Below are 12,479 nucleotides of genomic sequence, written 5' to 3' on the forward strand. Positions count from 1 at the left end.
ATTTCTGTCAAACATATTCAGTTTTCACCTCCTCGCTGTGTATTACCCACTTAAAAACCATTAAAACCATTACAACAAAGACATGTTGTTTTTTTTACACTCGTTGGCGTCCAGAGGGTTTAGTTTTGTTTGTTAAAGTGCATGTTTTTAAGCGATTACCACTCAAATGGGTCCTACATGTAAGCAAAAGATTAAAATCTATGTATAAGCTAAATCAACAAAAGGTTTCGGTTTGTTTTTTATCTTAAAGAATTGGTTAAAATAGGTTCTATTAGTCTATATGATGATCATTTTGGTTTCATATCTTTACTATGTGTTTTTTTTTTCAATATTTAATGGGAATAATACAAGAATTCTACATATAATGACTGAAAATAGTTTTCAGAAATATTTTTTAGTTCCTACTTTTATTGTGAAGGTCAGCTGGCAACATCCGGTCTATTGGCTCCCCTTGCTTACCTTTACAGATCTTTCTATATTTTATGTTAAATATATATCTTGTACCATAAATTACTGTACAACTATTACATTTAACGAGTTTATAGTACAACATGCAAAGATTTCCACTTTAATACCTCACAATTCTAACTAGTAAAGCCCTAGTTTGACATGTAAAATTATATTTTACTTCAAGATCTTCTAATTATGACTTAATACACTGTAAAAATAACGCCCTTTACTTTAAAATCTAAACTTTAATGAATAAAATAAGGATTCTGACTTTTAACAGTAGCAACTTAACTTAATTTCTCTAACTCTTAACTTGATCTTCTAATTTTGAATAGGTTACCTAAACATTTTGATTCAATAACTAAAAAAATAGCTTAATTGCCCATAATTTATTTAGTAGGTTAGTAGTAGACTTTTACCTAATATAATCATACTTTTCACTTAATATTTCCTCATCTTCACTAGCTTATTCCTTTGTTTTCTTTTCGTCAGTAATAAGCACATCTATGTTAAAGATATGTTATTTTTACTTTAAATGAAAAACAAAACAAAACACAAACAAATCAGGTGAATTCAACATTAATTTCTTAATGGGTGCTTGGATGTCAAACACAATATTGTCATAATTTATTAGTGCTTCTGATCTGTTCTTCTGGCATATTGAATATATTCACAATCTCACTCAGCAGAGTGACATGAAATGTATTTACAGACAAGAGACAATTACCTGATGCAGACTGACAAATGTGGACAAATACACTCAGCAGACATACTTCACTTATTCACCTGATCTATGGCTTTTACTGGAGGAGTCCACAACTGTGGTTAGAGCTTAAAAAAAAAAAAAAAAAACAGCAGCTGTTGGTCCTTCCTTCATTACAACATATTTCAACATGCATTCGTAATAAGCCCCCAAAACAAATCATGTAGCAGAAGATGGGATGTGATTACAAGCACTGGTCATGATATAAAATTAGATGAGTGTTTTAAAATGGCTGTGGCATAAACATGGCAGCATTCATCAAAGAGACTTAGTTCTGAATATCAGGAATCTGACTGCTCATCTCATGAACTTGTTAACCCTAACCTGAGAGAACATTTGACACTGTAAATAACTGGTGATAATCTACGTTTTCCTTACCGTCGACAAATCCCACACTGTCTGATACAGCCAATTTCTGTGCACCATAGGCCTCCACAATGATTAGAGAGACATCTATGTGCCCCACCTTTGCACCGGATGATACATTCTTTCTTAACAAAATAAAGTTTGAGTCAATTACATTCATTGTTCTACTGCTGGAAATACTCAGAAAACCAAATGTGTATTAACACACCGCTGAAAACAACCATTTTACAACAGTAAAATGTTAGAAAAACTAACAATACATTATACATACAGATATGTCTAGATATGTTTGTGGCCTATTCTCAAAGATTAGGTCCAACACATGGGCTGGTTGTAAAATATTCGATGATCTCACTTTTGGTTTGGTGCTTTTTAATGGGATTTGTTGCAAATAAGAAAAAAAATCCAGTCCTATCCTTTAACTTAATGGTTTAAATGGACAAAGTGGGTTGATTTTCATCACAACAAAGGGACAATAAACCAAAAACCACCATTACTTGGAAGAGTGAGAAAAAGGCACTCAAAAAGCCCATTATGAGACATAATTGATCACGTTAAGAGCAGGCTTTTTCGATTCCACAGCTTAGCATAAGCAGCACTGCAGGATGCTGCTACCGCCATGAAATGAAACCCAGCTGCAAGAATTTTGAACACCACCTCAGAGTACAGGAATGGGTTCCTAATGGGTCCCTCACACAGACTTGCCATTCACTAATAGCGGTAGGCAGAGGTCTACTCAACCCAACACTGTCTTTCAGATTGTAGATCAACCTCCGAGTTTGAGTCAGCCTGATGTGTTTCTGCATGAACTCAGCCCAGCTCAGCCCAGCAGCAGAAATGTCATGTGTACATCCTTAATTTATCTTACCGTCAGAAGGTTACGTATAAAAAGTAACTCTGTGGTGAGAAAGCAACTATTTGCATAGGAAGGTTGTCAAGAAGCTACCATTAATCACATAATGCACAGAAAGGAGAAACTCAGTGACATCAACAGCAACTAATCAACAAAAATAAATGTCTACTTTGTTCCCTCTTTTACTTCTTTGGCCTCGAGCAAAGTTTTTACTCTAAAAAAAACTATATACAGATGTTGGTTTAGTGCTTCCTAATGTGCCGCATGTAAATTACTGAAACGAGGAGGGCAGCTCCTCCAACAGCAGCCAGTATTCCCAGAAAAGACAAAGAAGACTGCTCGGGTTGTGCGCCTGTGGGTCCATTCATGTGACCGGGCAACTGCAAGACACAGATGAAAACAAGAATAAACATTAAAGCAACTGGTGGATTATTTAATGCAGAAAACCACTAAATTCCAAAGGGTTCACATACTTCTTCATGCCACTGTATATTCAGAGCGTATACAGTTGAAACATAATTGTACTTTTGCAATTTCCTGGATTTCTGCATAAGTTGGTCAAGAAAGATGATCTGATCCGTTTCAAAATTCCTCCTGTACCTTGTGCAAGTCTGACCCAGAGCCACAGGAAGCATTTGCTTGAAGTAATTGCCACCAAAGGTGGTTCTACATATATCTATATGATACAACATATACATATCTAAGCCCACATTTAATAGTCCATCACACTCTTGTTTTTTGCACAACTGTGGTCAATTGTTTTTCTCCTTAGCCTTAGTGGGAAAACATATTTCCTAAGGGGAACACCTGCAGATTTAATTCTATTCTCAGGGCTTCACATTGTGGTTGGTAGTGGACGTGAGACATTCTAACTGAAACTGAAACAACCACCTCTACTCACATCATCCTGACAGTTCACTTCATGAACTTTGTCATTTGGAAACTAAGGAACTATATACTATCATGTTTTTGTATATGTTTTTTCCCAGGAGAAATGATTTAAAAATTATAAAGGAAGAAAACCTTTTTCTGAACCTGGAGTTGCACATCTTCCCCTGCTGTCCTGAACAGGTCCACCACAGCTCGATGTGTCCGATCTTCAAGCTTCATTCCGTTGATCTACAAAAGTCACGTGAAACAAAAACGAGGAGCTGTTATGTAATTTATCATCACATTTAATCACATGACTAAACAGCTAAAGCCACAGTAATTAGTGTTTACATTTGGTTATTTAGTTTTGGACCTGAACCAGTCAGTCACAAGAAAAATAATTTGCAAATAATTTATTTATAATAAAATGTTCTATTACTGTTATTTTAATTTTTAACAAACATGGCAGACATTTAAATGGTTCAGCTTTACAGGTTTGTGTATTTGGCACTTTTTTTATTATTGTACCTAAATAAATACCTTTGGCTTCACCTTGAACTATTTTATTAATGTTTTTAATATTAAGTTCCCAAAAGCCCAAGGGAGTGTAATCTATACAGTTTGCTCCATCTGACCTGCAGTCTAAAGACTTGTCACTTTAATGCAAAGGGCCAAATATTCAAAAGTTAGCATTTGCACAAACCAGATATTTGTCATTTTGCTTGAAAATTAACTGAGAAGTTCAATGGACTGAAGCAGCTACCACCTTCAAATCTAAATTCAATATTTAGTTCAACAAGAAGAGAAACCAAAGGTGAAATGTAGGACTGCCAACTACACAAGATAAACATGCCTCATATCTTTTGAAATCCATATCATCGATGTCACCTTCCTAACACACAGACAGAAAACGTTGATGTCATGGAGCAGAAAACATCAGCTTTGATACGTTCGCCATCTCGTTTTAACTAGTGTTTGTGTGTTTCATCTTTTTATTTTGGCTAAAATGGTGAAATACAGATTCAACAGATTATTACATAATCTGACATCAATCATCTTTACTCAAAATTATTTAGAAAGTAGTGGAAGTCAAGTGTCCAGAGAAGCTGAAACTATGAAGGCTGATATTTTAGCTAAATCAATTATAAAAATTGTTGACATTATTTTTCTTTTTAAAGTAATGAGGGAAATACACAGTCACCAATCTCACCCAAACCTTCAATGGTACACATCATTTCTCCCCAGTGTATTTTAAAGGAAACACAGTTCGTACCGCCAGGATCTTGTCCCCCTCTTGGAGTCTCCCATCCAACGCTGCGGCTCCATCTTCTTTTATTTTGGACACATATATACCACTGTCATTCACAACATACTGTTGATCCACGCCCCCAACTATATTGAAACCCAGGCCTAAAAAACACAGACACACAAAAACAAAACTGTGGCATGAGATGGAGGTTTTCAGTAAAACTCGATGAGCACAAATCCCTCTGGTGTTGACCACCGATCCAACTGATCCTAGCATTTATCTGAATTAAAGTACAGCAGGAATCCTCCCAACACGGTCCTGTTACTTAAAACAACAAATAAATCCAAAGAGTGACTCGGACATTACTGTGTCATGAAGCTAAATAAACCTCGGTTAGTTAAATGTGGGGCCACAGGCCGAGCTTTAACCTAACTTCACTTTAAACAGTTAGCATGGCGTCAAAGTCCAGAAATTAAAGTTTAATTTAAACTAAACGGAGTCGTCTCAGCTCTGCTTCCACAGAACCTCCCCTTGTGTTCACTATTCACACTGTAGGATGTGGTTTCGCTATTTTTAAACACTACTAAATTAGCCTTTAGCTCCAGGGCACACACTCCGTGACTTAGCTAGCTGGCAGCCGGACGGTCCCCGCTACCTGCTAACCATCCAACCGTTTACTTGTCGTCTCACCTGCCGGTCCCCGCTTCAGCTGGATGTCCACCACGGCGGGTGAAGCGTGCACAGAGCCGTTCATCTTGTCAAATTAACCGGACGATTAAAATGTATCTCCAGAGAAAGAGGGGACAAACTATTTATCTGAAGGTGAACTCATTGAGGACTTTCGATTTGCTTCCTTCGGCCTGTGGGTGTGCTGCCCCCCGCAGGGACGTCGCGGTACTGCAGGCCGACCTTTGACCCTCAAAAAGCACGATGGCAAAATAGTAAAACAGTCAAGTCAAGTTACTCCAGATGCAAATCTGATAGAGCTGGTATTTGGTATTTAAACCTGCTACGTCTGCCTGCTCCTGTTGGTTGTAAAGGGCTGACTATACAGGGGGTAAAGGTGGGCTGATCTTTATTGACCTAATAGCTTTACTGTAACTTATTTAGCCACATTATCTCACCCTGTAATGCAATCTGTGCAGGACCTGTCATATCTTAACTACTGTCTGACAGGGTAATTGAAACAATCTGCAGTAAAAACCAAAAGTCAAACTAACTCTCTGTTTATCTGTGACATAAAATGGGTTTTATTTAAAAAAAAAAAGGCACAAACACCCAGATACCACCATACTGTGTGACCCTGACAGTCTTTACTTTACTTTATGCAGCATCTTCTATATTAAGTACAGTTTGAGATACAATTTTTATTTTCAGTTCACTACATTTAAGAGTAAATATTGTACTTTTTACTTCACATCTATTTGACAGCTTTATTTACTAGGTGTTTTGCAGATTGTCAATACAAAATATAATTTAGGGCCACCTTTAACCTTTAGTGAGCCTTATATATTAATACATGAATAAGTATATTTTGCCAATAGCTTTGTACTTCTACTCACAAGTTTCTTCCAGAAATACAGGGATGCCAAAATGTCCACTCATCCTGTCGTCACTTGACAGCCGCTGTTTTTGCTCCACAAGTAGTAACAGAGATCTGTGATCCTTATACTTTGTTAAAATATATCAAGCAAGGGAACCTGAATTTATCAAGTGTACAGTAAGGTAACTTATTCTGAATCAAACAACATTATCAGTCGTCCTTTGTTTGTTGCCTCTTTTATTTATAAGTATTTGATCTCAAAATAATGTACCACGGTTATCTTTGGCAACCACTCAGAGACCCTATCCCTCCCCTTTCTAACATTTTACTTTAATTCAAGCCTTACTTTTTAAACTTCATCTGGTGTGACTTCAACAAGAAATCATAATTCGTAAAACATTTCACGATCCTCCAGTCCAAAAGCTCACAAGAATAATACTAAAAAAAAAAAAGAGGAGCTCTGAGTCTAAAATACATCATTAGCCTACTGTATGACTATTGTCATTGCATCCTGGGGTTAGCCAGCATAAATAGTGAAAAGGAGACTATGTTCATTTCAGCATCACTCTCATGCATTAAAGGCGTATCAAGATTTCGATATAAATGACAGAATAATACATTTACATGTACTGTAAACAATATACAGCATACTAGCAGAAAATGTATGAAATGTTGAGGACACATGGCACTTCCCACTTCTGTCTACATCTGAAATATTAATTATTTTAGATGAACATCCTCTTTCACTATCATTATGTCATTAAATATGTTGAGTGGCTATAAAATCAAATGTTGTCCTGTAAAAAAAGGTTATAGAGTGCAAACCTAGGTTACTCCACCAGTTCTATAATAAATGACCAAGTGCCAGGTGGACAAAGATTGCACTTCGCTGACTTTTTGCTTTGCAAATTCCTTTAAATGCATTAAAGTATTTAAAGGAATTTAAAACACAGAAATGCAGTGGTAAAGTTTGACCTACGTCTCCTGTACTGTTTGTGGTTCCCTATCTCTGAGACTCAGATCATGCTCGGGGCTGCACTGTAGAGAACAACATCTCCGACCACTCGTAGCAGGGTCACTTCCTCAAACCCGCTGACTCTGTGTTCATACTCCAGCAGGTGGTTACCATCTACTGCCACTTTAAACATGTCTTCTTCCACAAGGATCTTCAGCTGCAGGGAGATCAATACAAACTTTATGTACCAAGGTCATCATACATCAAGACAGCTGAAACAATCAATCAACAGAAAATGTACACAGTCCAATCATGTGATTAGTAGAAAACCTGTATATACATAAATACATTTACATGAAGTCATTACTTACAAGTGAGACAGGGGTACAAGGGTAGGCAGAAAGGTTAAGCATAAGGAGGTCTTGCCTAAGGACCTCGACTGGAGGTAGGCCACGTTGAGCGGGGTGACATTACCACTACATTATCCAGCCGCCGTAATAATCACAATAACAAAACTTTTCCATGAATTCTGCTCTTAACATGACTGTAATAATAATGTCCTACATGTTGAGACTACAAAGATGTTACTGTCCATTTTTTAATATGAAAATAGAACATTAGTGTATTCAAACAGCTGTGAACACAGGTGTTTTCTGGTATGAAACAAAGTCATGTGTCATACAGGACTTTAAAGTCTTGTATGACACATGACTGGTTTATTAAAAATGCTCCACCGTTCCCTTTCACCTTGAGCAACTAGAAATCACTGTCACTATGAAGCTGAATGACTGCACTTCTCTCACATTTTCCTGGATTAAATGGCACCGCACAGTCACACAGTGTCACTTATAATGGCTACTATACTAGATCTCTGCTCAGGTTAAATTTGATCTGGTTAGGAGTAAAGATAAGGTGCCAAAGTTCAGTCACCTAATGATAGTGACAAAGGTGAAAGTTTTCCTCATTCCTATTTCAATTCAGGACATTTGCTGTCTGTAAAAATCCAACAAGTTAATAAAAAACAAACAAAACAAAAAAAACAGGAGGTTCAGGTCTGGTAGGTACACACCCACACAATTCTTAGAAATATAATCAGTGAATACACTAGTGTGGGTGTACCATAGGTGTGAGAGTGATATACTCAATACTTAAAACTGTGTTGAGGTGACCAATCTCAGCTCCAGTTCCATGAATTTTACTACCTCAAAACGACGTCCTGGAACAAACGGGAAGCCTCCTCCCCGCTCCTCAGGTCCCCAACGTCCATCTATGTTGGAGTTTCTAACAACAGTCTGTTCATTAAATCGAGGGTTGAAGTGAAAAACGACATCTGGACCTTTCATGAAGTCAACATGGAACCTGGAAAAACAAAAATAAGACCAAACTACTAAAATATGGCCTAAAAATAGAAATGATGATTACAGTAACTCCTATTTGACTGATTATGACTTTCCGATTTCACTTTGAATTTTTTGTCAACAGAATGTTAAGAAGAGGTGCATGAGTTAAAAATAAGCTTTAAACAATAACGATGTTTGACCAGTATGAACCCATGTGTTGAAGATGATAACATTGCTATAATCCAGAGGATTTGAATGGAAATTACCAGGGTTATTTTAAGGCGTCTAGTTATGTTTCCACTTCAAACAAGCAAAGCCGTTTTAGAGGTTGAATATTATTCATACCTGTCTCCACCAGGAATGGGCTCTCCAACTATTGTAATCAAAAGTCTTGGCAAAATTCCAGCATGAAGAGGAAGATCGTAGGGCACCATCTATAAGAAATGTTTATATTTTAGACCACGACAATTAAAATAAATTAATGTTGTTTCAAAATAAAAGTTAATTTCTGTTTATGTATTTTAATGACTGGATTTATTAAGCAAAATACAGAAAATTTTGATTTTACCCTTTTGATTATATCCCCATGGACAAATGAAAAGATGTTTACATTTTAATCACGAAAAGTGATGAATTTGATAAAACACAACAAAATGCATCAACATTGTCATTTTCCTAGAGAAGGAATTTTTAGTTAACCATTACTCAAAGCTCTGACCCTGCCCACATTCCATGAGCAACACCCTTGTGAGTCATCCCTTTCAAATCCTGTGCAGTTCACACTCATTAATTGAGACAATGTCAGAAAAATAAAAAAGTAAAAGCTGTTTTCTATATTATTACAACATCAAGGCATCAATTATACAATGCAAATTGACAAAACAAAATATACCCTTTAATTAGAATCACGTACAAAAGTGACAAGTCAATGTAGAAACAGCAATGAACATATAAGTTGATTTTATCCAATAATACAAATGTGCCTTCATACAATAAACATGTGTTTAAATCATATTGCACTTAGTTAAAACATTAGGCAGACTGAACAAAACTTTAATGTATAGAGTGAATATTTTCAGTCTTTGGCACTAATCAAACCATGTGTTGATTCTGGATGTCCTTGTCCGATTGAAAAGTGGAGTTCATTGCTTTCAATTATATGGTGGATTATATCTGGGCTGAAAGACAAGAATACATTTTTGATAACTCCTTTTGAATATTTGTTGTTCTCCTTTATGTTTGATTTGCACCCCAGCAGAGCTCAAGATACAGAGAATGTTTATACAACAGGATTCTTATGAAAATGTAATCCTGCAGAATATCCCAACAAGACAGGAAAAGTTATTTCCACCACATGCAGCACAGGCACCGGGATGTAGACAGGCACCCAGCAAATCACACTTTAGAAAAAAAAAAAAACTGTACTAGAGTAGAACTGAATATTTATGTAATGGTGCGTGCACCGCTATAGTGGCTGGCAGCGTATATTAACTTGGCAATAACAGTAAAAGATTTCAGTAGATTTAGCAAGAAGCTGTAATTTCCCACCTTGAATCACCCGAACTGCCCCATCAAAACAGACACTAACACCTGGTCAAAATTGGCAAAGATGTGTTGCAAGCAAGAAAATAATAATTGTAAACACTCCTAGAACTCACCATCATGCCTCCTGGTGCAGCAGGCCCACCGTATGGGCCCACAGGCCCAGGGCCTGGACCAAAAGGGCCAGGAGCAGAAGGGAAGCCTCCACCTGCATGTGGTCCCCATGACCCACTGGGGATTGGGGGAAAGCCTCCAGAAGCAGGGAATGCAGGGAAAGAGCCAGGGCCAGTTGGAGGAGGGAATGCACCTGGGCCACCGGCTCCATACATCCCATTGCCTCCTCCAGGCTGACTGGGAAAAGGCATATTTGGATAAGGCCCGGGGGGAGCTCCAGGTCCTGAAGGAAATGGTCCTGTTGGGTAAGGAACAGGGCCTCCAGGTAACTGGCCTGGAGCTCCTTCAGGTGGATACTGCCCATGGAACTGCCCAGGAGCTCCAGGGCTGGATGGGAAATGCCCTGGAGCTCCTGGGGCAGGTGGATATTGTCCAGGTATCCCAGGACCAGGGGGGAAACCACCAGGGGCAGATGGGGGCCCTGGATATTGTCCTGGTGCTCCAGGACCAGACGGAAATGGGAAGTGTCCTGGCGCCCCTGGGCCAGATGATCCGCCAGAGAAGTCACTTGGAGCAGAGGGCTGGGTGGGAGCTCCAGGGGCTGAAGCAGGCCATCCTGGGTTTGTAGCAGGTGGATGATTGCTGGCAGGGGCAGATGGGTTAGTGTGTCCTATTTTCTTTGCCTTGCCCTGAGTGTCGTCTCCTAAGGCATCAGCCAGCTATTATATAGCAGAGGAAAAGTGACATTAGTGTCTGCAGTAAATGATCTGTTCAAACACTGTCTCCTTGTAACAATACACCATAATATGATGTAGTTAAAATTGTGTTAAAATTGTATTTATTCATTTTAACTCACCGAGAAATCTGCCATGATCTAAAACAAAACCAGAAACAACTTTCATTAGTTTTCTTAAGTAGCTATACCAACCTCTTATAACTAGCTGTCAAGCACCAAAAGACATGTTACACATCAAGGCTCTGACTAACAGCAGAGTAAATGTTTCCATTTCCGACTGGTGATCAGCAAAATCCATCTGAACAGACTCGAAACAGCTAAACAAAACCAAAACATTATTAAGACAAACTATACTGAAGCTATACTGACTTTAACTGTATCAGCGACGTGTTTTCTTTTAAAGTCTAGAGGTAGTTAAACGATATTACACAATTAGTTAGCTACGAAGCTAGCTAACACCAGCTAGCTAGCGTTATCTGTTAGTTAACGTTCAGGTGTTTAGCTTGTTCATTTCAGCTTCGTGGTGACAACAGAAAGTAAGTAGTAAAAGAGGATATTTCACTTTACCTCTCCAGAGGATTAACTCCTCTAATAAGACAGCCGTGGATAACAGGTGATTTGTCCAGCTGTTGTAGCCAGTTAGCCAGTTAGCCAGTTAGCCTGCTAGTTCAGCCTTCAACAAGCTAACGTTGGATCTGCTCAACTACAACTCTTGAAAAGGAAGGACCGATGACGTAGCTGAAGGGTGGGGGCGCTCCACATGCACTCACACAAGCACGCGCACACACGCACACACACACACACACAATTGCAGAAATAAGGGGATAAAAAATTGGGTATTTGATAAACAGGACATGGTTTTAAAGATTAAAGAGACTAATGTAACTGACCCGGGTCTCGTAATAATGAGATACTAAGTCATCCGAGCTTTTTGTTCTTTGGTGAATTCAATGCGAGTCATGCACAGATTTCCAATACAAAACATACTCAGATAATAACACGGATTATTGAGCTGCCAGTAGCCTACAACAACAGGTTTGTGCAGGTTTTTTTGTTCTATGCCTTTTCACTATAATAACAGAGAGAGGTCAAATTAAGTTTTATTCTGCCTGGTTTACCTCAAGGGACGATGCAATCAGTAGATATACAGATATGGACATTCAAAAGGACAACATCATAGATTATTACATTTGAATGAAGACTATGGTCAGAGAGCATGACAGTGACACCACCTCTTCTCCACCATAAAGACCTTGGTCTATTCTGTATTTCTGTCCTATTTTCCGATTTATTATGTTCTGGTGTTTTAACTTTTGATGTGATTTTTACTCTGCTGCTGTGACACTTTGGGGGATGAATAAAGTGTTTAATCTAAATCTGGACTGGACATTAGTGTTGTCAAGAACATCAAGTTTAAAGGCAGTGTTTAAAATACTTTGTTTTGCTCAGATATCAGTTTTTAATACTTGTAAAGGTAAATTCTAAATCATATACTTTTACAATTTGAGTAAAGAATTTGAGAGCACTTTTTTGGCAATACCTGCAATTTCACTTGGAGTAAATAATTTAAGTGGTGTTGACGTATAGAAATTAGAAATGTTTGCGTTATTATTATTATTTCTTGTATATAAAAACTATGATCATCAAACAACTTTTGCATATGTTTATCGGACTTCTCGCCTCTTAGAAATGCTTTTT

The 12,479-nt window shown here is 37.9% G+C and overlaps 2 protein-coding genes across 2 annotated transcripts; both read right to left on the reverse strand.

Moving 5' to 3' along the window:
* Positions 1-1,018: 1,018 nt before the first annotated feature.
* Positions 1,019-5,434, reverse strand: synj2bp (synaptojanin 2 binding protein). The gene is made up of 4 exons (XM_026339496.1): positions 5,242-5,434; positions 4,576-4,712; positions 3,456-3,551; positions 1,019-2,812 (listed from the first exon to the last, which is right to left on the reverse strand). The coding sequence occupies exons 1-4, from the start codon at positions 5,303-5,305 to the stop codon at positions 2,675-2,677; spliced, it is 435 nt and encodes a 144-aa protein (XP_026195281.1). The 5' UTR covers positions 5,306-5,434; the 3' UTR covers positions 1,019-2,674.
* An 880-nt stretch (positions 5,435-6,314) lies between these two features.
* On the reverse strand, positions 6,315-11,441 carry lgals3a (lectin, galactoside binding soluble 3a). The gene is made up of 6 exons (XM_026339463.1): positions 11,349-11,441; positions 10,902-10,919; positions 10,048-10,764; positions 8,735-8,823; positions 8,252-8,408; positions 6,315-7,266 (listed from the first exon to the last, which is right to left on the reverse strand). Exons 2-6 carry the CDS (start codon positions 10,914-10,916, stop codon positions 7,111-7,113), a joined length of 1,134 nt encoding a protein of 377 aa, XP_026195248.1. The 5' UTR covers positions 10,917-10,919; positions 11,349-11,441; the 3' UTR covers positions 6,315-7,110.
* Between the last annotated feature and the right edge of the window lie 1,038 nt (positions 11,442-12,479).

This window comes from Anabas testudineus, chromosome 22, assembly GCF_900324465.2.
Source record: "Anabas testudineus chromosome 22, fAnaTes1.2, whole genome shotgun sequence".
In the NCBI taxonomy this organism is placed as follows: Eukaryota; Metazoa; Chordata; class Actinopteri; order Anabantiformes; family Anabantidae; genus Anabas; species Anabas testudineus.